Below are 21,266 nucleotides of genomic sequence, written 5' to 3' on the forward strand. Positions count from 1 at the left end.
CACCCAATGAACGAGCAAAACGCTAATTCATTGGGTGAGAAACGGGTCTCATGTTGTCGATAACTATGGCAGCCTGTATGCACTGAACAATTGAAAAATCGAACATAGCAGATCAGTTTTTTGAGAAATATTCACGATTGGTTACATCTATCAATCAAGTTCAAGTCCAAAAAAGATATTGACGGATGGAAAAAAAAATAGTCTAAAATATCCCAATGGAAGACCAAAATCTATATTGCCAGCTATAGGTATGGGAAAAAAAACCCAGTCCTGTCCTTTCAAATAGTAAAATCTTCACCGTAATTATTGGATAGTCTAGAAAACCTTCCACCTAGGTCACGTTATTTGGAGATTTTAGAGGTCCAAAAACCATTATCAGCACCTCTTTCTGACTGTCAAAAAGTTGATCTGCCATATTGTATTTTCATTGTTGAAAAATCATTCATGTCCTCAACATCTCATCAATAAAAAACCCATATCAGGTCAAAGATCTTGGAGGAATCCAATCAATGATTTGACATTTTAACTTATGGCATTGTTATCCAAGAAGATAACTTTTACAAACCTACCAGTGTCTGTCGAAAATCCTTGATGTATGGCCACCTTACAACTACTTGTAGTTCTGGTTGTCCTCCCTGCATTGGCCCATAGTCTAGATGCTCAACATGCCCTCTTTGCACTTAATTATTAATCGTATAAGGACCCATTCTTCAAGCAAACGGTAGTTTTGTGTTCCTATACATTGTACTGAGCCCATGCAATATTATCTCTTCTACAGTAGATTGTAAGAACGGGGGCATCTTCAATAATAAAATATGTATCTGCTCCTCAAATTTTTATGGTGACCGCTGCGAGTTTGTCTCAGGAAGAATAGAAATTGGTAAGTATTTTTCAATCTTTCCAAATTACATCTACGTTCCCAGTCTTTGTCGCTTATTAACTCTCGTCTGTTAGAACATTTCTCTTATTAGTTACTCAAACTAAACTGCACTGCATGTTAGAGTCTAAGATAGTCCAAAAAACTATTTCTAAACCCATATTAACTATTTTCTGATTAGGACATCCGATATTTTTCATGTTGCAAACATTGCATTGAATTCGGTATATTGCATGACAAGTGTGCTTTTCATCATGACGTGTGTTCCACATGATTGGTGGATCTTTCTTTAACATTTGGTCTCCCATGGGTCTTCATTGACTAAGGGCGTTATGAGTTACAGAAACAAGTCAGGATGTCTTTTGATCATCAGCATGTGGACATTTTAATTCTTATAGAATAAACTTTTGAAGGTTAATTTCCACCTTTTCGATGAGCCGATTAATTTTTCTTTGCACACGATTCTCAGAGAGGATCAACAATTTTTGGAATGTCACCTGCAACAATATGAACAGGATTCATTCCTAATGCATGGTGATCATTGATCTTGTTTTTCTTCAGCCTTGCATAGAGCATCTTAAGTCATGAAGAGGTTAATGGACATGGCCAATTGTATTATTATTTATTATTTTGTAGGACTGGTGATCAGTTGTCACTGACTTCTGTCGTTATAGTGGACTTCTTTACATATTAGCCTATTATACACATATAAATACATACATACATACATACACAGTCATGGCCAAAAGTGTTGGCACCCTTGAAATTGTTCCAGAAAATGATTTCAATTACACACGTTTTGTTATACAAATGTTTATTTCCTGTGTGTGTATTGGAACAACACAAAAAAAACAGAGAAAAAAAGCCAAATTGGACATAATTTCACGCAAATCCCCAAAAATTAGCTGGTCAACTTAATATTTGGTTGCACACTCTTTTAATAGATAACTGCAATCAATCACTTCCTATAACCATCTGAAAGCTTCTTCCACGTTTCAACTACAATTTTGGACCACTCTTCTTCTGCAAACTGCTCCAGGTCTCTCATATTTGAAGTCTGTCCCAACAGCAATTTTAAGATCTCTCCACAGGGGTTCAATGGGTTTTAGATCCAGACTCATTGCTGGCCAGAAAACTCCAATGCTTTGTTTCCAACCATTTCTTGGTGCTAATTGAAGTTTGTTTGGGGTCATAGTCCTGTTGGAAGACCCAAGATGGAAACCCAGCTTTCTCACACTGGGCACTACATTGCAACCCAAAATCCTTTGGTAATCTTCAGATTTCATGATGCCTTGTACACAGTCAAGGACTCAGGGCACCCAGTGCCAGAAGCAGCAAGAAACCGCAAAATATCTTTGACCCTCCACCATATTTGACTGTAGGTACTGTGTTTTCTTTGTAGGCCTCATTCCATTTTCAGGAAACAGTAGAATAATGTGCTTTACCAAAAAGTTCTATCTTGATCTCAAGTGTCCATAAGAAGGTTTTCCAGAAGGACTTTGGCTTACTTCCTTACATGTGGGCAAATTGCAGTCAAGCTTTTTTATGTCTCTGTGTCAAAAGCCATAGATGCCATAGCATTTCATATCATTCAAATGTCAAAAGATAGTCTGCGCTTACACTGATGCACCATGAGCCTGCAAGACAGCTTGAATTTCTTTGGAACTTGATTGGGGTTGCTTACCCACCATCTGAACTATCCTGCGTTGCAACCTTTCAACAATATTTCTCTGCCGGACAGTGAGCTTTGCTACAGCACCATGGGTTGTAAACTTCTTGATTATGTTTCGCACCATGGACAAATGAACATCAAGATCTCTGGAGATGAACTTGTAGCCTTGAGATTGTTGATATTGTTCAATAATTTGGGTTCTTAAGTCCTCAGACAGTTCTCTTCTTCTCTTTCTGTTCTCCATGCTTAGTGTGGCACACACAGACACACAATGCAAAGATTTTTCAATGTCTCCCCTTTTTATCTGGTTTGAGGAGTGATTTTCATATTGTCCACACCTGTTACTTGCCACGGGTGATTTTGAACGAGCATCACATGCTTGAAACAAAGTTGTTTATCCACAATTATGGAAAGGTGCCAACAATTTTGTCCAGTACATTTTTGGGTTTTTGTGTGGAATTATGTCCAATTTGCCTTTTTTTTCTCAGCTTTTTTTTTGTGTTGCTCCAATAAATACAAATGAAATAAACGTGTGTATAACAAAACATGGGCAATTGCAATAATGTTCTGGGAGAAATATTTCATTTTCAAAAGGTGTCAACACTTTCGGCCATGACTGTATATATTCCTTAGAGATCTTTTATTATCATGTGGGGGACAAATTATTAAAAAAATATATAGATTGTAAGGATTTAAGCTGTCTGGCAGCCGTTAGGGTACACACATAAATTTCCACAGCATTCAAATGCAAAGAAACAGCAGCCTTTTTCTGGCACAAGAAAATAACAAATCAATCCTTTTACTGGGTAGGCAAAATAGTTCAAAATGGGTTCACCCATGGAAACTTTCCACCATTAATGGATTTTTCCCTCTCCAAACACCATAGACAGCGCAACAGGCATATGGGAGTGACATTTCCCACCCAGTCTCTTTTGGTCACTCCTAAATCTCAGACCCAAAATCCGGTGAATTAAAAATCCTCTCAGTAACCTGTTGTTACTAGCGGATTTTTTTCCGGGGCTTACATCACCGAGGCCAGCCACATATTTGCCATCCAGGACATTACCTCCTGATTCTCTACATAATGTATGTGACGCGCCCCCTGGGCCGTGTGTGTGTGTGGATACCTGGAACCGGACCTTTTGTGGATGCTGGGGGTTGTAGTCCTTGCGTGGCGGGAACCCCTCCCATGGCTCAGGGTGGTCAACCCAAATGGCGGTCTATTTATAGGGTTTTGTGATTAAATGTCCAACTATGCCACCCTTGGATTGCGGTCAGAGTGAACCACCACTGCAGGGCAGACCGCTGAGGCTGGTGTTGTGGGTGCAGCAGTGGGTAGTATAACTCCCCAAGGGAGGAGTATAGCCTCAGGGCAGTAAATAGGGATGTTGGTGGTGATGGTGCGTGGGAGCAGCAGTAAACACACGGAGTCTGTCATGCAATTCAGGGTCTTTTCTGTTGGTGGTATTAAGGGACCCGTCCGGAATACAGGTTAACAATGGAGGCCTGGTCAGTCTGAGAGCAACTGGGAAATCCCGCTGGTCAGGGGGAGTTTGTAGGCCTACCGTGCTGACTTCACTCTTTCTTGGCTATACCGCTGTAGTGTAGTGGTAGCCCACGTCTCTGAGTGTACCGTGTTGTTCTCACCTGTATGACTGGCGACTCAGGCCTTCCGTGCTTCTCACCCCTCCAGGGCAGTAGTGGTCCCTCTCGTGTGGCTGAGCCTCCGGGCTTCCTTGGGCCAGAGGACTTGAAGTCCCCTGCGTGGTGGTTTTCTGCTTCTGGGCTTATAACCCTCACAGCCTCGGACTCCAGTGTCCGGCTTTGTAAGTCTCTAGCCAGGATGAGCTCTGCTAGCTCCCCTCTTGGCCTCGTGTTCCTCCTCTGCCTACAGGGACTCCTCAGGCAGCTGCTGACCTGTCCCTATCTGCAACTTCACTGGAACTTTGTCTGGCACTTCTCTCTAACCCCGCCCCAGATCCAGTTTATAAAGGGCAGGTTTCTCCCCTCCCTGGACTGAGGCAGGAGGTGCTGCATGCTAATTGTCCCCAACCAGGGAACCTCCCATCTGCTCTCAGACATGACATTGCTGCCACTGTGGCGACCAGACCTGGGGTGCCACATATGTATAAAATATCTGCAAAAAAAAGTAAAGAAAATAATAAAAAATAAAAAGCCCCCACTACAAAAATATGAAAATATATGATTTAATAACTACATATAACAAAAAAGAAAATAAAAAAAATGTACATATTAGGCAGCCACATGACAGTAATAACTTGGAAAATTCTTTCAACAGGTTATTTGTTGTGAAATGGGAACAGTAAAAATGATGTACAAAGAAAAAACTAAACCAAAAATTGTTTTTTTCTATGTTAGGGTTTCAAAAAAATATATATAAATTGTTTAGTAATTTACATAAATTCCAAAATTCCAAAATGTCACTAAAAAATAATAACATTTTTAAAACAAAACCACAAACAGCCACGTTAATGAAAAAAAAAATATGGCTTGCTGAAAAGATGAAAAACAAATTGGACGGTTGTAAAGGTCCATTCAGTTCTGATCACTAAGAGGTTAAGTTCCATGGTCTGTCAATGTCTTTGCCTGTAAACTTTTACAAAAATTGCTTAATTCATTTTTTTTTTTCAATGCATTTATTCAGGACCAAATGTTAATGTCACAGTGGACGTGGAGATTAAAATTGTGGACAGAAACTTTACTGTAAATTTGACAAATAAATTAAGTGAGGAATACAAAGAGCTTGAAAGAATGTTGAAAAATGCTGTAAGTTCCATTTTTTTCTCTTTTTTACCAAAGAAGTAAATTATAGTGGTTGATGTTATTAATATTTTTTTCCATTATTGTAGATGATTTCAGTATACAGTGAAGTCCCAGGATACAAAGATATGAAGATATTGGCTTTTAGGTAATTGTTTCTGTACAAGACTATGCAATAAGTGGCCACTAATTCTCTTGGTGAGGAAGGATGTACGGTACTGTAGAAAAGTTTTAGGCAGGTGTGGAAAAAAGACTGCGAAGTAAGGATTTTTTCAGAAATAAAAATGATAATAAAAAATAAACTATCAATTAACAAAATGCAAAGTGAATGACAAAAAGAGAAATCTAATACCCACCAGTTATCTGGTGACCGCCTTTCGCCTTCATCCTTTTTTCTATGTACATTTGCACTCAGTTTTTGAAGGCAGGAAGGTTGTTCCAAACATCTTGAAGGACTGACCCCAGATCTTCTGTGCAGATCCTTCTGGCTCTTCACATGATCCCAGACAGATTGGATGATGTGAGATCAGGGCTTTGTGGGATAATTTTTGAGATGAGAAAGGAGTCATGGAAGAGATGATCCAGCCCCACAGAGCTATGATCTCACATCACCCAATCTGTCTGGGATCACATGAAGAGACAGAAGGATCTGCAAAAGCTAAAATCCACAGATCTGTGATTAGTTTTCAAAGATTTTTGGAAGAACCTCCTGCCGAGTTCCTTCAAAAACTGTGTGCAAGTGTTGAAGGTGACAGATGGTCACCAGATACTGATGATGGAGGAGATGGTGTCACGCTGTCTCTGTGTACTGGAGGTAGGGGGCCTAAGCTGACCCTAAGCTGGGGCCCTGACTAATCCCTCTACCTGGAGGTACTGTTAAAGGTACAGAGGTCCAGGCCGCCAGCGTAACCCCTACCTCCTGAGGATCCCTGCACCTAAGTAATCTAGTCCTGAGAAGGACCCCTGATCACAACAAAAGGGGACAGGTAATAATATGCCAACACTCAGTACTTAGACGAACGAGACAGTACAAGGGTAAAACCAAAACCACCTTGCATACAAAAACTACACAACTACAACAGAGGGAACACCAACGGGAAAGGAGATAAATGATAAAGCGAGGAAGGGAAAAAACGCTCCAAATACACTTAGCTCTTAAACTCCAAATACCACGATCCGCTCTGTTAGTCTGCATGAAATGCTTTCACCGACACTTCCCCAACAGACCGGCAGGCATTTGAAGGAGTCCCACTACAGCAGCATTGATTGCAGCTGGGCGAGGCTGGACCTAGTCTAGCACAGAGAGAGAGAGAGTTAACTCCCTCACTGCCGAAAAACACAAAGCACCAAAAACTCAGCTGCGAAAAGTCAGGCTGTGTAATCGTGACGATCTTCGCGGCGACACACCCGTGACAGTACCCCCCCTTCTACGAGGGGCCTCCGGACCCTCAGGTCCAGGTTTATCCGGGTGAGTCGTGTGGAAGGCCCGAGCTAATCGGTCTGCGTTAATATCCGACGCAGGAACCCACATCCTCTCCTCAGGACCATACCCCTTCCAATGAACCAGGTACTGAAGGGACCGGCGATTAAAGCGTGAATCGATGACCCTCGATACCTGGAACTCCAAGTTACCATTGACCACCACTGGAGGGGGAGGTAAAGGTGACGGTACCACCGGCGCCACATACCTCTTAAGCAATGATCTGTGGAACACGTTGTGAATTTTAAACGTAGGGGGGAGGTCAAGACGGAATGCCACCGGATTAATTATAGAACTGATCCTGTACGGCCCGATGAACCTGGGACCCAGTTTCCAGGAGGGAACCTTAAGTTTTATATTCCTGGTAGACAACCATACCCGATCGTTCACACTTAGGTCCGGACCAGACACTCTCCTCCTATCAGCCATACGTTTGTATCGGTTCCCCATAGTATTCAGATTCTTCAGCACCCCTCTCCATACTGAAGCGAGTGATGAGGAAAATCGTTCCTCCTCAGGAACCCCCGAAGAGCCCCCCCTACTGAAAGTACAAAACTGGGGGTGAAAACCATAACCACCTTGCATACAAAAACTATACAACTACAACAGAGGGAACACCAACGGGAAAGGAGATAAATGATAAAGCGAGGAAGGGAAAAAACGCTCCAAATACACTGAGCTCTTAAACTCCAAATAGCACGATCCGCTCTGTTAGTCTGCATGAAATGCTTTCACCGACACTTCCCCAACAGACCGACAGGAATTTGAAGGAGTCCCACTACAGCAGCATTGATTGCAGCTGGCGAGGCTGGACCTCGTCTAGCACAGAGAGAGAGAGAGTTAACTCCCTCAGTGCCGAAAAACACAAAGCACCAAAAACTCAGCTGCGAGAAGTCAGGCTGTGCAATCGTGACGATCTTCATGGCGACACACCCGTGACAGATGGGCCTCCAGAAACTGAAGTGATTTTCATTTCTATTTTATTCATTCACTTTGCATTTTGTTAATTGAAAATAACAAACTATTAACACTTCTATTTTTTTCAGCTTCCTTACTTTGCAACACTTTTTCCACACATGCCTAATTTTTTTGCACACTGTATACACTGAATATCCATTGCCGTCCGCTTCTTCTTCCACCCTTTATAATTAGAACAGGTCTCATGACCACGACAACCAGCCATGGCATAGCCGTGTGATACGCAACGTCACATTGCCATTCACAAAATGGCTGCATGTTAATATGAGTGAAATGGAGTTAAACAGGGCGTAGCTATGATAGGTGCCGGGGATTATGATCAGTTGAAGACTGGCGCTGACTATATTACACAGGGAGCTCACGCCTGTATGGAACAGGCTCAGATCTTGAGCCTTCTCCATACATCCACACCCGACATAGTGGTACATTCTATGTCCTGTCAAGGAAGGTTTAAAGGGGCTAAGACTACATTGGGATCACAGGTATTTTTTTTATTACTCTAAAATCTTGTTTGCTTGGGCGGCTGCCGCCTGACATTAAGCAGTGCTGCTTAGCATACTTGTAACCAGAATGCCAAGCCCTTAAAGGAAATGTCTGGTTTAGAAAACCTTATTCAAACATACTATTATGGCAGTGTTGAGTTACTAGATGGGGTTCTTCATGAGTTAGTTAGATCAGTGGATCTAAAGTTAAAAACTGTTGTTGTGTTTCAAACAGGAATGGTAGCGTCATTGTGAATCATAGCATTATTCTAGAGGTGGAATATAAGTCTCATGATGACCTCATTGACAATTATACACAACTATTAAACAATGTGAAGGCTCAATTGGAAAAACTGACAAACAACAACTGCTCTGGAATGCGTAAGTATCTACAAAGCAAGGTTAGAGTGACTACTGGAGTCCCAAAGTTTCTTCTTGGGTCAGTAGGGAAATATTCATTATATCTTATATTTCATTGATCTATAGTACATCCTCTCATTGTGGGCTCAGGTGACCAGTGCGCGGTCCTAGTCAGTTATTGTCAGATTTTCCTATATGGGTATATAAAAAAATATCAATATATTTTATTAAAGAGAAATATCATAAAATAATGCACTAATAACAAAACAAAGGTCAGGATGACAAAACACCATGAACCCTATGGACACATGATCAAGTCACTAGCAATAGTGCAAGTATGGAATATATGTCCTACCCTACACGAACAGGGATGATAGGTTAGGGTATAAAGATAGCACAAGTCTAAGGTATCTAGAAAGCTATCCAAAAGGTAATTGCCATAATAGATCAATTTGTTAAACAGTTGTAACCAAAGTGATTGTGCATTGCTACATAATTAATTTAAATATTGCACCCTTACATATAGTAGTAGGAAGAGCGTCACCAAGGGATAGGAAAAACCCCAACGCGCGTTTCGCATACACTATTTTGTTCCTTCCTCGGGGTGGGGGGGATCATAATATGACCATATACATGTTAGATGTTCTCTCAAGATCACTTAGACAGGAGTTAGACCAAAAATGATCTTGCACTTCAGACAGATGTAGATTTGAACAAATGTTGTAAGATCTTGCAACCCATCCATAGACAAAAATGGAACAATGCAATTAGACGAGAGCAGCATTGGATCCTCACTTTCTCATGTGTTACTTATTTTGCAACTTATTTTCTTTCCAGCTCCCCTGTGTGTTAATGGAACTTCTTCAAAAGTAACAAGTCGAGAGCCAAGCAGGGAGGGTCAGTGACAACCATTCACGTGATGATGATGGTGATGGTGGTGGTGGTGGTGTTAGTGGTGAAGACTGTAGTGCAAATGATGATGCTGATATTTAAGATTCTGATGTTGACTTTGATGGTAACGATGGTGATGATGGTTTTATTAGACGATTTTTCCACTACTGAATGAGACCTTCCTAGATACTAAATACCCTCAAATAATGTTAAAATCACAACACATATTCACCTCCAAGACCATGGCCGATCCAGCGACATCAGTGATGTTTCTCATGGCGGTCTTGTGACTTTATATAACACGACCATTGCAGCCAATCAGAGGCTGCACAGTTCTGAAGTGTTAAAGCTGCAGCCGATCTGTGGATGACTATTGCCTGCAACAGGTGCCTGGCATAATAATGTCACACGACTGCTGGGAGGCACAGCGCCAAAATTGCTGGAACGGCAGCGGTCTGAGAGGTTATTGTGTTATTTTATCTGGAGCACTTTAGCAAGTAAGAAGGAGTTTCTCAGAAAGCGGACTAATGCATGGCCGCTCAGACTTTTCCATAATGTCCTGCAACTATCACCTGGTGAAGTACAGCCAATCTAGGGGTCTATCACAGGTAGCATAAATGATGGATTCTTTCCAAGGAACGCCATATTATGCTTGTACTGTTTAGGGATAGGAGCTACGGAGGCGCTGGGTCTGTACAATCAGTGTGACTGTGAATTTATTGATATCAGATATACTGCAGAAATAGCACATTAATAACATTTTTTATTATTCTTCACATAGTGCAAACAAGGGGAGAGCATTTTATTACTCCTCAGCCCTAATTTTGCTACCACACCAAAATCCTGAAACCAAGGCTTGTGTGTCACTGAAAGTGTGCTTCCTGGCTTGTGAGACAGGCAAGATGTACTGTACATGTATTTGTATAAATAAATAATATATATTAAAAAAAAAAACAATGAAAAATTTCCACATTCCAGGAATATAAACACAACTGTCCACCTTAAAAAATATATATGTGCTGTATTTTTTTTTAATGCATAGTTACCTTTTTAAAAGCTACCCAAATACAACTGATGGTTACCATCAGTTACCATCCAATTTTCCCTAGCCAGACAGGTTGAGGTCACTTGGACATTAATTAAGAGCTCAAAAAGGTTCAATACCGTCTTGGGAGACCTCAGATTGTTATACACATATTTTCCGGGCAGCTAGAGAATTTCCAGTGTTTAAATTCTCTGTGTATTTATCTGCCGCAAATCAAACATTTGGGGAAAATTTTAGCAAAGCTGGCAAACCCAAATTACAAACAATCCCCCAAATTAAACTATAGACCCTACTTTCTTCCTCTTTAAAGAGGCTGTTTGCATGGGTGGTGATGAGAGCAGTGATGATGGTGATGGCAGCAGTGATGATGGTGATGGCAGTAGTGATGATAGGGATGGCAGCAGTGATGATAGGGATGGCAGCAGTGAGGATGGTGATGAGAGCAGTGATGATGGTGATGAGAGCAGTGATGATGGTGATGGGAGCAGTGATGATGGTGATGAGAGCAGTGATGATGGTGATGAGAGCAATGATGATGGTGATGGGAGCAGTGATGATGGTGATGGCAACAGTGATGATGGTGATGAGAGCAGTGATGATGGTTATGGGGGCAGTGATGATGGTGATGGGAACAATGATGATGGTGATGGGAACAGTGATGATGATGATGATGCGTATAATAATTAACATGTTGTGATGATGATAGTGATGTTGATGTTTATGATGGTGATGACTGAAGATAGTTATGATGATGATGGTGATTTTTATGAAAATGATGGAGTAGGTGAAGATGATTGTCATTGTAATAGTGATGATGATACTGATGTTCTTATGTTAACGATAATGATGAAGATAGAGACGCTGATGGGTATAATGATGATAAAAGTTATGATGGTGATGCTTTTGATGATATTGAAGGCAATAATGATGTTGATGATGGTTAAAAAGTCTGATAATAGTGCTGGTGATGATGATAGTGATGCTTATATAGATGGTTATGATAATTATGGTATTGACGATAGTAGATAATCATGATGATGGTAATGAAGATGATGACGACATTGATGGTGATGGTGATAATGAGGATATTGATAATGATGATGATACCACTGTTCTTCTCCTTTATTTGGCAGAGATCTGTAGAAGCATAGCTCCTGAAAACTTTAAAGATTATTTTAGTCCACACAAGTCAGAGGAAATCTGTTTATCCATCTGTGAGAAGGAGTCCTCAAATCATCATGACTGTAACGATGGCATCTGCACAATCTCCCCAAACACTGGGGCAAGCTGCAGGTGGGTTTATGTTGTTGTATAAAAAAAAAATATATTTTTTCTTCATCCTTAAACAGCCCCACACTTATCAATGGGTTGTGTATGGTACTGCATCACAGCCCTGCTGAAGTAAATGGAGCTGAGCATCAGCACTGGACACAACCTCTGGTCAGGTGTGGCTGTGTTTTTGGAAGAAATTAGCCATGTTTTTTTGTAATTGTACATATTGTTATAATAAAGAACACATGAATTAGTACATTAGGTGATTGTATAAGACGCGACGTGGACAGGTTGTGCATGCTGGACTCTAGTGGTGAGATTATGCTCCTTGGTTGTTTTTGATACATTGGTATGTGGAGCCAGATAATTTTATATACTGGTATTTTAGCATCTGCTTCATGGATGGTTAGTGGTATATTTGGCATACAGTCCCTGGTTGGCAGGACCATATTTTAGCATATGGTCCATAATCAGTGCAGCACATCAAGTTTAGGTTACTTTTAACATGTTTGGTACAAATCAGGATGTAAAAAGTTGCATCGTCCTCAGTGTCCACCAGCCTGAAGTTCCTCTTTCTATGTATAAGTCTTCTGAAACCTCCTCAGTTACTAAAAAAACCTTCATAGTGTAAAACAGTAAATAGTAAACAAGAAGGAAGGGAGAGGAGGGAGATGCAGCTGCAGTTTTCTTACCTGCTATCTCTTTGGTTTACCTTAAAGCTAGGTTCACAGGTTGCTTTTTTTGCTGTTTTTTTCTGCAGCAAAAACGCAGGTTTTGCTGCCTCATTTTCGGCTTTTCTTGATGCATTTTTGCTGCATTTCGTTGCTGCGTTTTTCAGGATCCCAAAGATCAGCTTTACTTCCACCTTGCAAGCATGAATAATACAAGGTGTTAGGCCACCAATGCAAGATGTATGTGAAACCATGAAACATTTTTTAGAAAAGGGGGCAATTTGATCAAATTATTTAGGAGAAAAAGTTTTTTTATGGGTGAAAAAATAGTTTATTCTGAACAAAAAAAAGCTGGATTCGTGCACGAAGTGCAGCCATGAATTAAGGTTACATGAGTTCATGAAAAAAATACACAATTGCAAATTTAAAAACAACAGGGGAAGTTGATCTGGTCAGGCATTGTTTACTTTGACACATTGGCAGGACATTGAACTGGTAAGCCATTGTTTACTTTCACACAATGGTAGGGCATTGTTTATTTTTACACAATGGTAGGGCATCGAGTTCTTCAGGCATTATTTATTTTAGCACATATCACTAATTTAATTAAACTGTACTAATACTAACATCCATGCTCATGTGAGGACACCAAGACATTATGGTTTAAACTTGGGAAAATCACAAAAATAAATGAGTTTCACATTTTGCTGTACCTGCATTGTTTTAACCAAAAATGCTGCAAAAACTGATACCAGCGTTTGTTGCTGCTATTTTTGTACTTACTCATTGCTTTTTATGAGTGAAAAATGAGGAAAAACACTGAAAGAATTGACATGCTGCAGTTTTTAAAAATGCAGCAGTTATCCAATTCAGTCAGGAAAAAAAAGTCTGCAGGAGATTATTGAAATCTCATAGTTTTTGCAGGTACTGCGAAAAGCAGCATTTAGTTGGCATAAAAAAACACAGCAAAAAACACCACACGTGCACATAGTCTTAGAAAGTGTAATTTACATACTTGTTGTGGCGCTTACTACTGTTCGTTTGATTCCCTTTTAGGAAGATCTCCTAATAAATCCTTTACAGAGGAGAAGAAGTATCTGCATCTAGTATTAGTTGACTTCTATAAAGAAATAAATACAACACATCCCCCAGAAGATACCCGTCCGTTCAAAAAAAATAATAAAAAATAAATTAACGCCGTCCTCAAGGAGAGGAAAGCTAAGATCAAATAATCTAGAAACTCAGATTTATTGGACACTGATAATATTGTTTTTTATACAGTAGGTGGCAGAAGACCATTTGGGCTTCCAATAGATACCAAGATCTGGATGATCAACTAATAAAAAGTCCCTAGCTCTTACCTAGAGACATTTTTAATGAATCTTGTGGCTGCCATGATTTTATTTTTACCCCTCACATAATGTCGTTCCCTTTTTATTTCAGTTGTGTGGACACGAATCATTACATCTACACATTTGCGAACTGCGGAGGCAAGATGTCTAAGTCCGCTCTCTATGGGGGAATTGGAGCAGCAATTGGCATCTTGATTATAGGTCTTCTCATTTTGGGATTCTTCCAGCTCAAACAAATGAGAAACAAGAAAAGGTGAGGGCTTTACAGTTCTTACTATGGAAGGTATATGTGGGCTTATGACGCGCCCCCTGGGCCGTGTGGTACTCAGTAGCCGGGCCGGTCGGGGCTGGGGGATGTCACAGTGGCAGTGACCCGGTCCGTGACCCAGGGCGGTCAATAAAAAGGGAATTATAGAAAAGGGGAATAAAGTTTTTATAGCTAATGTTCATGACGCCACCTGTGGTATGCGGCTATATGGGGCCGCCGCTGCAGTACAGATCCTCTGGAGCTGAGGGTGATGCAGCAGAGTTGGTTCAGCTCTCCATGGGCAGAGCTTAGCTCCAGGGCAGTTTAGATGGTGACTAATGAGGTAGATGTTGCTGTGCAGTGTAATGCAGGAGATGGCGCAGATAATAATTCCAGGACACAGTTGGGTGCAGTCTTCAAGGTTTACCCACAGTTGTTGAACTCCATGTTGCCAGTACCAGAGTAACCTCCCACGTCGTCATGCGTTCACCAAGGAAGGGGTTCAGCAATCTCTCAAGTAACTCAGGAGTACTTAAACGGGAACCCATTCTGTGTGCCTTCCTCGGTCATCTTCCTGCGCTGGCTCTCACCCTTCTGCCCTGCGCCTCACAATCAGTGTCCCCACAATCAGGGTCCCAAGCCGGTATCCTCGGATCTTGACGTGCGACCTGCAGTCCCCTGGACCCTCTGTGGCCACCTTTTCGGCGATGTAATTGTGGTGGTTGGCAGCTGCACCTTGCAAGTACAGCAGCCTCCGGTTTCCAGCTGAGCTAGTTGTAGTTCTCCACTAGTTTAGGGGCCGGTCCCCTCTGCGGCCTGATCCCGCCACGTTCCTGCAGATTCGGGCGCACGGGTGGCATCCACACTTCCCGTACCTCTAGGATCCCTTCTGTTCTTCTTGGAGTCTTCCCTGCTCCCTTCCTCTCTCAATCTTTCTCCTGGGCCTCTCAGACTAGGCCCCTCTCCTCTCTCTCGCTCCTCTCAACTCCTGCTCCAAGCACTGGGTTTATAAGGGGCAGCTGGTTGGGCATCCAGTCCTTTGGAAGTGCATTGAGCTGAAGGGTGCATTGCTGGAAAAGGGAAAAAAAAAAAAAACTCTTTAAATCTCTTAGTTTGCGAGTGTGAACGAGCTGCGTGTGTCCGGAGTGTAAGTGCGAACGAAAGTAAGTGTGTGACTTGTTTTTCAGTGACTTTGGATTCAGGGAGTTTGGAAGGGAGGAATTTGGACTGAATTGCTGATTGTATTTTATTAATTCTTTACAATTCTTTTTACCTAACATTTCTGTCTAGTGGAATCCCCGTTAGGAAATGAGCTCCATTATTGACAATGCTATCCAGTGTACATCTTGCCACATGTATGTATTCCTTGAACAGTCGGTCGGGGTTGCTTACTGCTGCGCGAGATGTGTGCACATTGTGCGTTTGGAAGCCCAGATACTGGATCTAAATGAGCAGCTGGCAACACTGAGATCCATTGACAACATGGAAAGGAGTCTGCTGCTCACCTAGCAGCAGCTCACTGGGGTAGATGTGGGGGAGGGTGGTAGTCGGGAGCTGCAGGACAGTGAAGTCGCTAGTTGGGTGACAGTTAGAAGGGGTGGTAGAGGGAAGAGTGCCAGGGAGGCTAGTCCTGATCTGGCACACCCCAATAAGTTTGCAAAGTTGGCAGATGAGGGGAGTGATGGTACAGGGGTAGCACTACTGCAGCAAGGCATGTCCCCTGAAAGCCGGAGGAGTGTCAGCTCCAGTAAAGAGGGAAATAGGAGAGTAGGGCAGGCCAGGCAGGTGCTGGTAGTGGGGGACTCAATTATTAGGGGAACAGATAGGGCAATCTGTCACAAAGACAGGGATCGTCGAACAGTGTGCTGCCTACCTGGCGCTCGAGTCCGGCACATCGCTGATGGGGTTGACAGATTACTGGGAGGGGCTGGTGAGGACCCAGCGGTCATGGTGCACATTGGCACAAATGACAAAGTTAGAGGTAGGTGGAAGGTCCTTAAAGATGATTTCAGGGAATTAGGCTGCAAGCTGAAAGCAAGGACCTCCAAGGTGGTATTCTCTGAAATACTACCGGTACTACGTGCCACGCCAGAGAGGCAACGGGAGATTAGGGAGATAAATAAGTGGCTCAAGAACTGGTGTAGGAAGGAGGGATTTGGGTTCCTGGAGAACTGGGCCAACTTCTCAGTTGGCTACAGACTCTATGCTAGGGACTGGCTGCACCTTAATAGGGAGGGTGCAGCTGTGCTGGGGGAGAAAATGGCTAGAAGGTTGGAGGAGTGTTTAAACTAGGGATTGGGGGGGAGGGTATTCATTTTATATTTGGGGAAGATAATGCAGATAGTGACCTGGGCACAAATAATGAAATTGGGGGTGGGGTTAGAACAGTCAATAAAGTAAGAAGGAATAGAGGTACAGAGAGATACATAAAATGCATGTACACTAATGCCAGAAGCCTCACCAACAAAATGGAGGAATTAGAATTAATTTTGTTGGAAAATAATTATGACATGGTAGGGATATCTGAGACGTGGCTGGACGAGAGCCATGACTGGGCAGTTAATTTACAGGGCTATAGTCTGTTCAGAAATGACCGTACAAACAAGCGAGGGGGGGTGTTTAAATGTAAAATCATCCTTAAAACCTGTCTTGCGGGAGGATATATGTGAATCTAATGAAAATGTAGAGTCCCTGTAGTTGGAGATAAGGGGAGGGGGAAAAAATAATAAATTACTGATAGGGGTTTGTTATAAGTCTCCAAAAATAATGGAAGTAGCGGAGAATATCCTCGTAAAGCAAATAGATGAAGCAGCGACTCAAGGAGAAGTCATTATTATGGGAGACTTCAACTACCCTGAAATACATTGGGGGACAGAAACATGTAGTTCAAGCAAAGGTAATAGGTTTTTGACAACTATGAGAGACAATTACCTTTCACAACTGGTTCAGGACCCAACAAGAAGGGGGGCACTGCTACACCTAATATTAACCAATAGGCCAGACCGCATATCAAATATACGAGTTGGGGGTCACTTGGGTAATAGTGATCACAAAATAATATGTTTTCATGTAACCTTTAATAAGATGTGTAGTAAAGGGGTTACAAGGACACTCAACTTCAGGAAGGCAAATTTCCAACGGTTAAGAGATGATCTTAGTGCAATAAACTGGGACGATATCATGAAACATAAAGCTACACAAAGCAAATGGGAGACATTTATTAACATCCTGAATAGGACCTGTGCACAATATATACCCTTTGGGAATAAACATGCTAGACATAGGAGGAAACACTATGGCTAAATAGAGCTGTAAGGGGCGCAATAAGTGACAAAAAGAAAGCATTTACAGAACTAAAGCAAGTAGGTAGCGATGAGGCATTAAATAAATATAGAAAATTAAATAAATTATGTAAAAAACAAATTAAGGCAGCAAAGATTGAGACAGAGAGACACATTGCCAGAGAAAGTAAAAATAACTCCAAAATATTCTTTAACTACATAAATAGTAAAAAACTAAAAAATGATAGTGTTGGCCCCCTTAAAAATAGTCTGGGTGAAATGGTGGATGAGGATGAGGAAAAAGCCAATATGCTAAATGATTTTTTTTCAACCGTATTTACACAAGAAAATCGCATGACAGAAAACATGATTAGTGATAACAAAAATTCTCCATTAAATGTCACTTGCTTAACCCAGCAGGAAGTACGGTGGCGTCTAAAAATCACTAAAGTTGACAAATCCCCGGGCCCGGATGGGATACACCCGCGAGTACTGCAGGAATTAAGTAACGTCATAGATAGACCATTATTTTTAATCTTTAAAGATTCCATAATAACAGGGTCGGTACCACAGGACTGGCGTATAGCAAATGTGGTGCCCATATTCAAAAAGGGGACAAAAACTGAACTTGGAAATTATAGGCCGGTAAGCTTAACCTCTACTGTGGGTAAAATCCTGGAGGGTTTCCTAAGAGAAGCTATAATAGAGTATCTGAAGAAGAATAACCTCATGACCCAATATCAACATGGGTTTACGAGGGACCGTTCCTGTCAAACTAATCTGATCAGCTTTTATGAGGAGGCAAGTTCTGGACTGGACCAAGGAAATGCAGTGGATGTTGTGTATATGGACTTTTCAAAAGCTTTTGATACGGTTCCACACAAAAGGTTGATACATAAAATGACAACAATGGGGATAGGGGAAAATATATGTATGTGGGTTAAGAATTGGCTCAGTGATAGGAAACAAAGGGTGGTTATTAATGGAAAACACTCAGACTGGTCTCAGTTAACAGTGGGGTACCACAGGGGTCAGTATTAGGCCCCCTTCTTTTTAACATATTTATTAATGACCTTGTAGGGGGCATACAGAGTATTATTTCAATATTTGCAGATGACACTAAACTCTGCAGGGTAATCAATACAGAGGAGGACAATTTTATATTACAGGAGGATCTATGTAAACTAGAAGCTTGGGCTGATAAATGGCAAATGAGCTTTAATGGGGATAAATGTAAGGTAATGCACTTGGGCAGAGGAAATACAATGTATAATTATATGCTTAATTGTAAAACACTGGGCAAAACTGTAACTGAAAAAGACCTGGGTGTATTGGTGGACGACAAGCTCACGTTTAGTGGCCAGTGTCAGGCTGCTGCTACAAAGGCAAATAAAATAATGGGATGCATTAAAAGAGGCATAGATACTCATGAGGAGAACGTAATTTTACCTCTATACAAGTCACTAGTGCGACCACTTAGAATACTGTGTACCGTTCTGGTCTCCGGTGTATAAGAAAGACATAGCTGAACTAGAGCGGGTGCAGAGAAGAGGGACCAAGGTTATTAGAGGACTGGGGGGTCTGCAATACCAAGACAGGTTATTACACTTGGGGTTATTTACTGTGGAAAAACGAAGGCTTAGGGGTGATCTTATTACTATGAACAAGTATATGAGGGGACAGTACAAAGACCTTTCTACTGATCTTTTTACTCTGAGGCCTGAGACGGGGACAAGGGGGCATCTTCCACGTCTGGAGGAAAGAAGGTTTAATCATAATCACAGACGGGGATTCTTTACTGTAAGAGCAGTGAGACTATGGAACTCTCTGCCGCATGATGTTGTAATGAGTGATTCACTGTTAAAATTTAAGAAGGGCATGGATGCCTTTCTTGAAAAGTATAATATTACAGGTTATAAATACTAGATTCCTTGATAGGGCGTTGATCCAGGGAACTAGTTTGATTGTCGTATGGAGTCGAGAAGGAATTTTTTTCCCCAATGTGGAGCTTAGTGTTTGCCACATGTTTTTTTTTTGCCTTCCTCTGGATCAACATGTTAGGCTATGGGTTGAACTAGATGGACTTAGTATTCCTTCAACCTTAAAAACTATGTTACTATGTTACATAGAAGATTAATACACAACTTTTCTTTCCTTTACGGGAGGCACATTTTCTTGAATGTTACATGTTACTTTATCAGCTTACAAACATTATAAAACTTTCTTCCAATAAAATTCTCTTCACATCAATAAAACATTTTTCCATAACAAATATTTTTCAGTAAACTACAGTGAGATCTCTAACCGGGTGTCCATCTCACTGTTGAAGGTGCAATTTGAGCAACATGAGGGACCCGTCCCAAAACCGTCAACATAGGCCCTGGGCGTGGCTGCAGGGCATAGGTGTTCCAGTTGTTGGACCACGTCTTCGGCCACGCCAAACGGGTTTTTATTCTGTGATCTATATAAAACCAATAACAAGCACTTTAAGAAGTGCTAACGATATATAGTTTAAAAGTTTTTGGCTGCTCACAGTCCTCCGCCTGATAGTTCTTATACCATTACCGGGTAACTAGGTAAACACACAATACGTACACATAAATTCTTCAAACACACTAACTGGTTCAATACCTTTCCAGGTAACTTATTTACAGTTCAGCTTTCAACCAGGGAGTTCAATAGTGGTGCTCCCTCCTGGGAAACACCTGTCCTGCATAGGCTGGCCCAGCCAGGTCGTCAGCCTCGGACTGCAGGGGCATGTCCTCTTCCTCCTCCACTACCCTGTGCACATGGAGGGCATACCACCCGCGCTCTCCCTTATGCCGGGTATAGGTGACACGGTCACCAGGGTACAGATCTCTGTCGGGTTGTCCTTGCTGGAGGTGGGACTCCACGTCCCTCCTATTGACAATGAGATCCTTTGCGGCCTGTGGTTCTCTGATGAAGCCCCTCCCGGCTTCCAGGTCGAACTTCACGACAGTCCCTTCTGCACGGGGACTGGGTGTGGCCGTCTTGGTCTTGCAGGCCCAGGTTTTGGCTTCCATGTTGCGGGTCTCTATCCTCTCCCACCTTTCTTGCCACTCCCGCCACTCTGCTGTTAGCTTCTGTAGCTCCCGCTCACATTGTTCCTCCCTCCTGAGGGCCTCGGTCTCCGTCTCCCTTGGGAACCCCATGAGGTTACCTTCTGGGTTGTCACACCGGTATGCTTCTCCTCCCTGGCGGGCAATTGGGTGCGCGGGCATGGGTACTAGAGGGGCTCTCTGCTGGTCCTCGTACTTGGCTGACCAGTCCCACGTTGAGTGCCCGTACAGCTATGAGGGTGCAGGGAAAGGAGATTCCTTCAGGGGGCCCAGGAGCAGGTTGTCACTGCAGGCACCCGGGGCAGGGGGTTCTTGTGCAGAGAACAGGAGCAAGTTGGCGTGGTAGGCACCCGGGGAAGGAGGTTCCAGAAAAGGGCCCAGGAGCCAGTTGGCGTGGTAAGCGCCCGGGGGAAGGGGCTCCATTAACGGGCCAAAGAACAGGTCAGCGCTGCCAGCGCCCAGGGCAGGGGCACAGTAATTACTTTCTGCTGCCGCTACTCCAGCTCCGCTTGGTACCTCCTGGTCCAGGAGAGGCTCTGCCGGGGCTGGGGTGCTGCTGGTGGCATACAGCGCTGACTTCTGCCGGATCAGCAACTTCTCCAAGAGTACTGCTCTCCAGATGGTAACGGCAGCCTGCTGGGCCTCCTCCATTCGCCGGCCCAGCTCCTGTACCTCATCGCAGAGGAAACTCGTATCCTCCAGGGGCAATTGAGATAATACCCCTTCCAAGTTGAGGGGTGCAGCTGCAGGCCATGAGCCGGAGTCACGGGTTGGTCTCCCTCCATCGTGCCTGCCTG

General features: G+C 42.5%; 1 protein-coding gene across 1 annotated transcript in view; it reads left to right on the plus strand.

Annotated features, from left to right (window-relative positions):
• LOC141165383 (mucin-17-like) overlaps positions 1 to 21,266 on the plus strand; it is a 49,591-nt gene that overhangs the window by 12,463 nt on the left and 15,862 nt on the right. Inside the window, exons 3-9 of the mRNA XM_073650976.1 lie at positions 779 to 880; positions 5,215 to 5,336; positions 5,420 to 5,478; positions 8,506 to 8,651; positions 9,468 to 9,527; positions 11,700 to 11,859; positions 13,953 to 14,114. Of these exons, the coding sequence (XP_073507077.1) occupies positions 779 to 880; positions 5,215 to 5,336; positions 5,420 to 5,478; positions 8,506 to 8,651; positions 9,468 to 9,527; positions 11,700 to 11,859; positions 13,953 to 14,114 (811 nt within the window). The remainder of the gene's footprint in view (positions 1 to 778; positions 881 to 5,214; positions 5,337 to 5,419; positions 5,479 to 8,505; positions 8,652 to 9,467; positions 9,528 to 11,699; positions 11,860 to 13,952; positions 14,115 to 21,266) is intronic.

The sequence above is a fragment of the Phyllobates terribilis genome, unplaced genomic scaffold (assembly GCF_046119375.1).
Source record: "Phyllobates terribilis strain yellow unplaced genomic scaffold, ASM4611937v1 Scaffold_11__3_contigs__length_659146591, whole genome shotgun sequence".
Classification (NCBI taxonomy): domain Eukaryota; kingdom Metazoa; phylum Chordata; class Amphibia; order Anura; family Dendrobatidae; genus Phyllobates; species Phyllobates terribilis.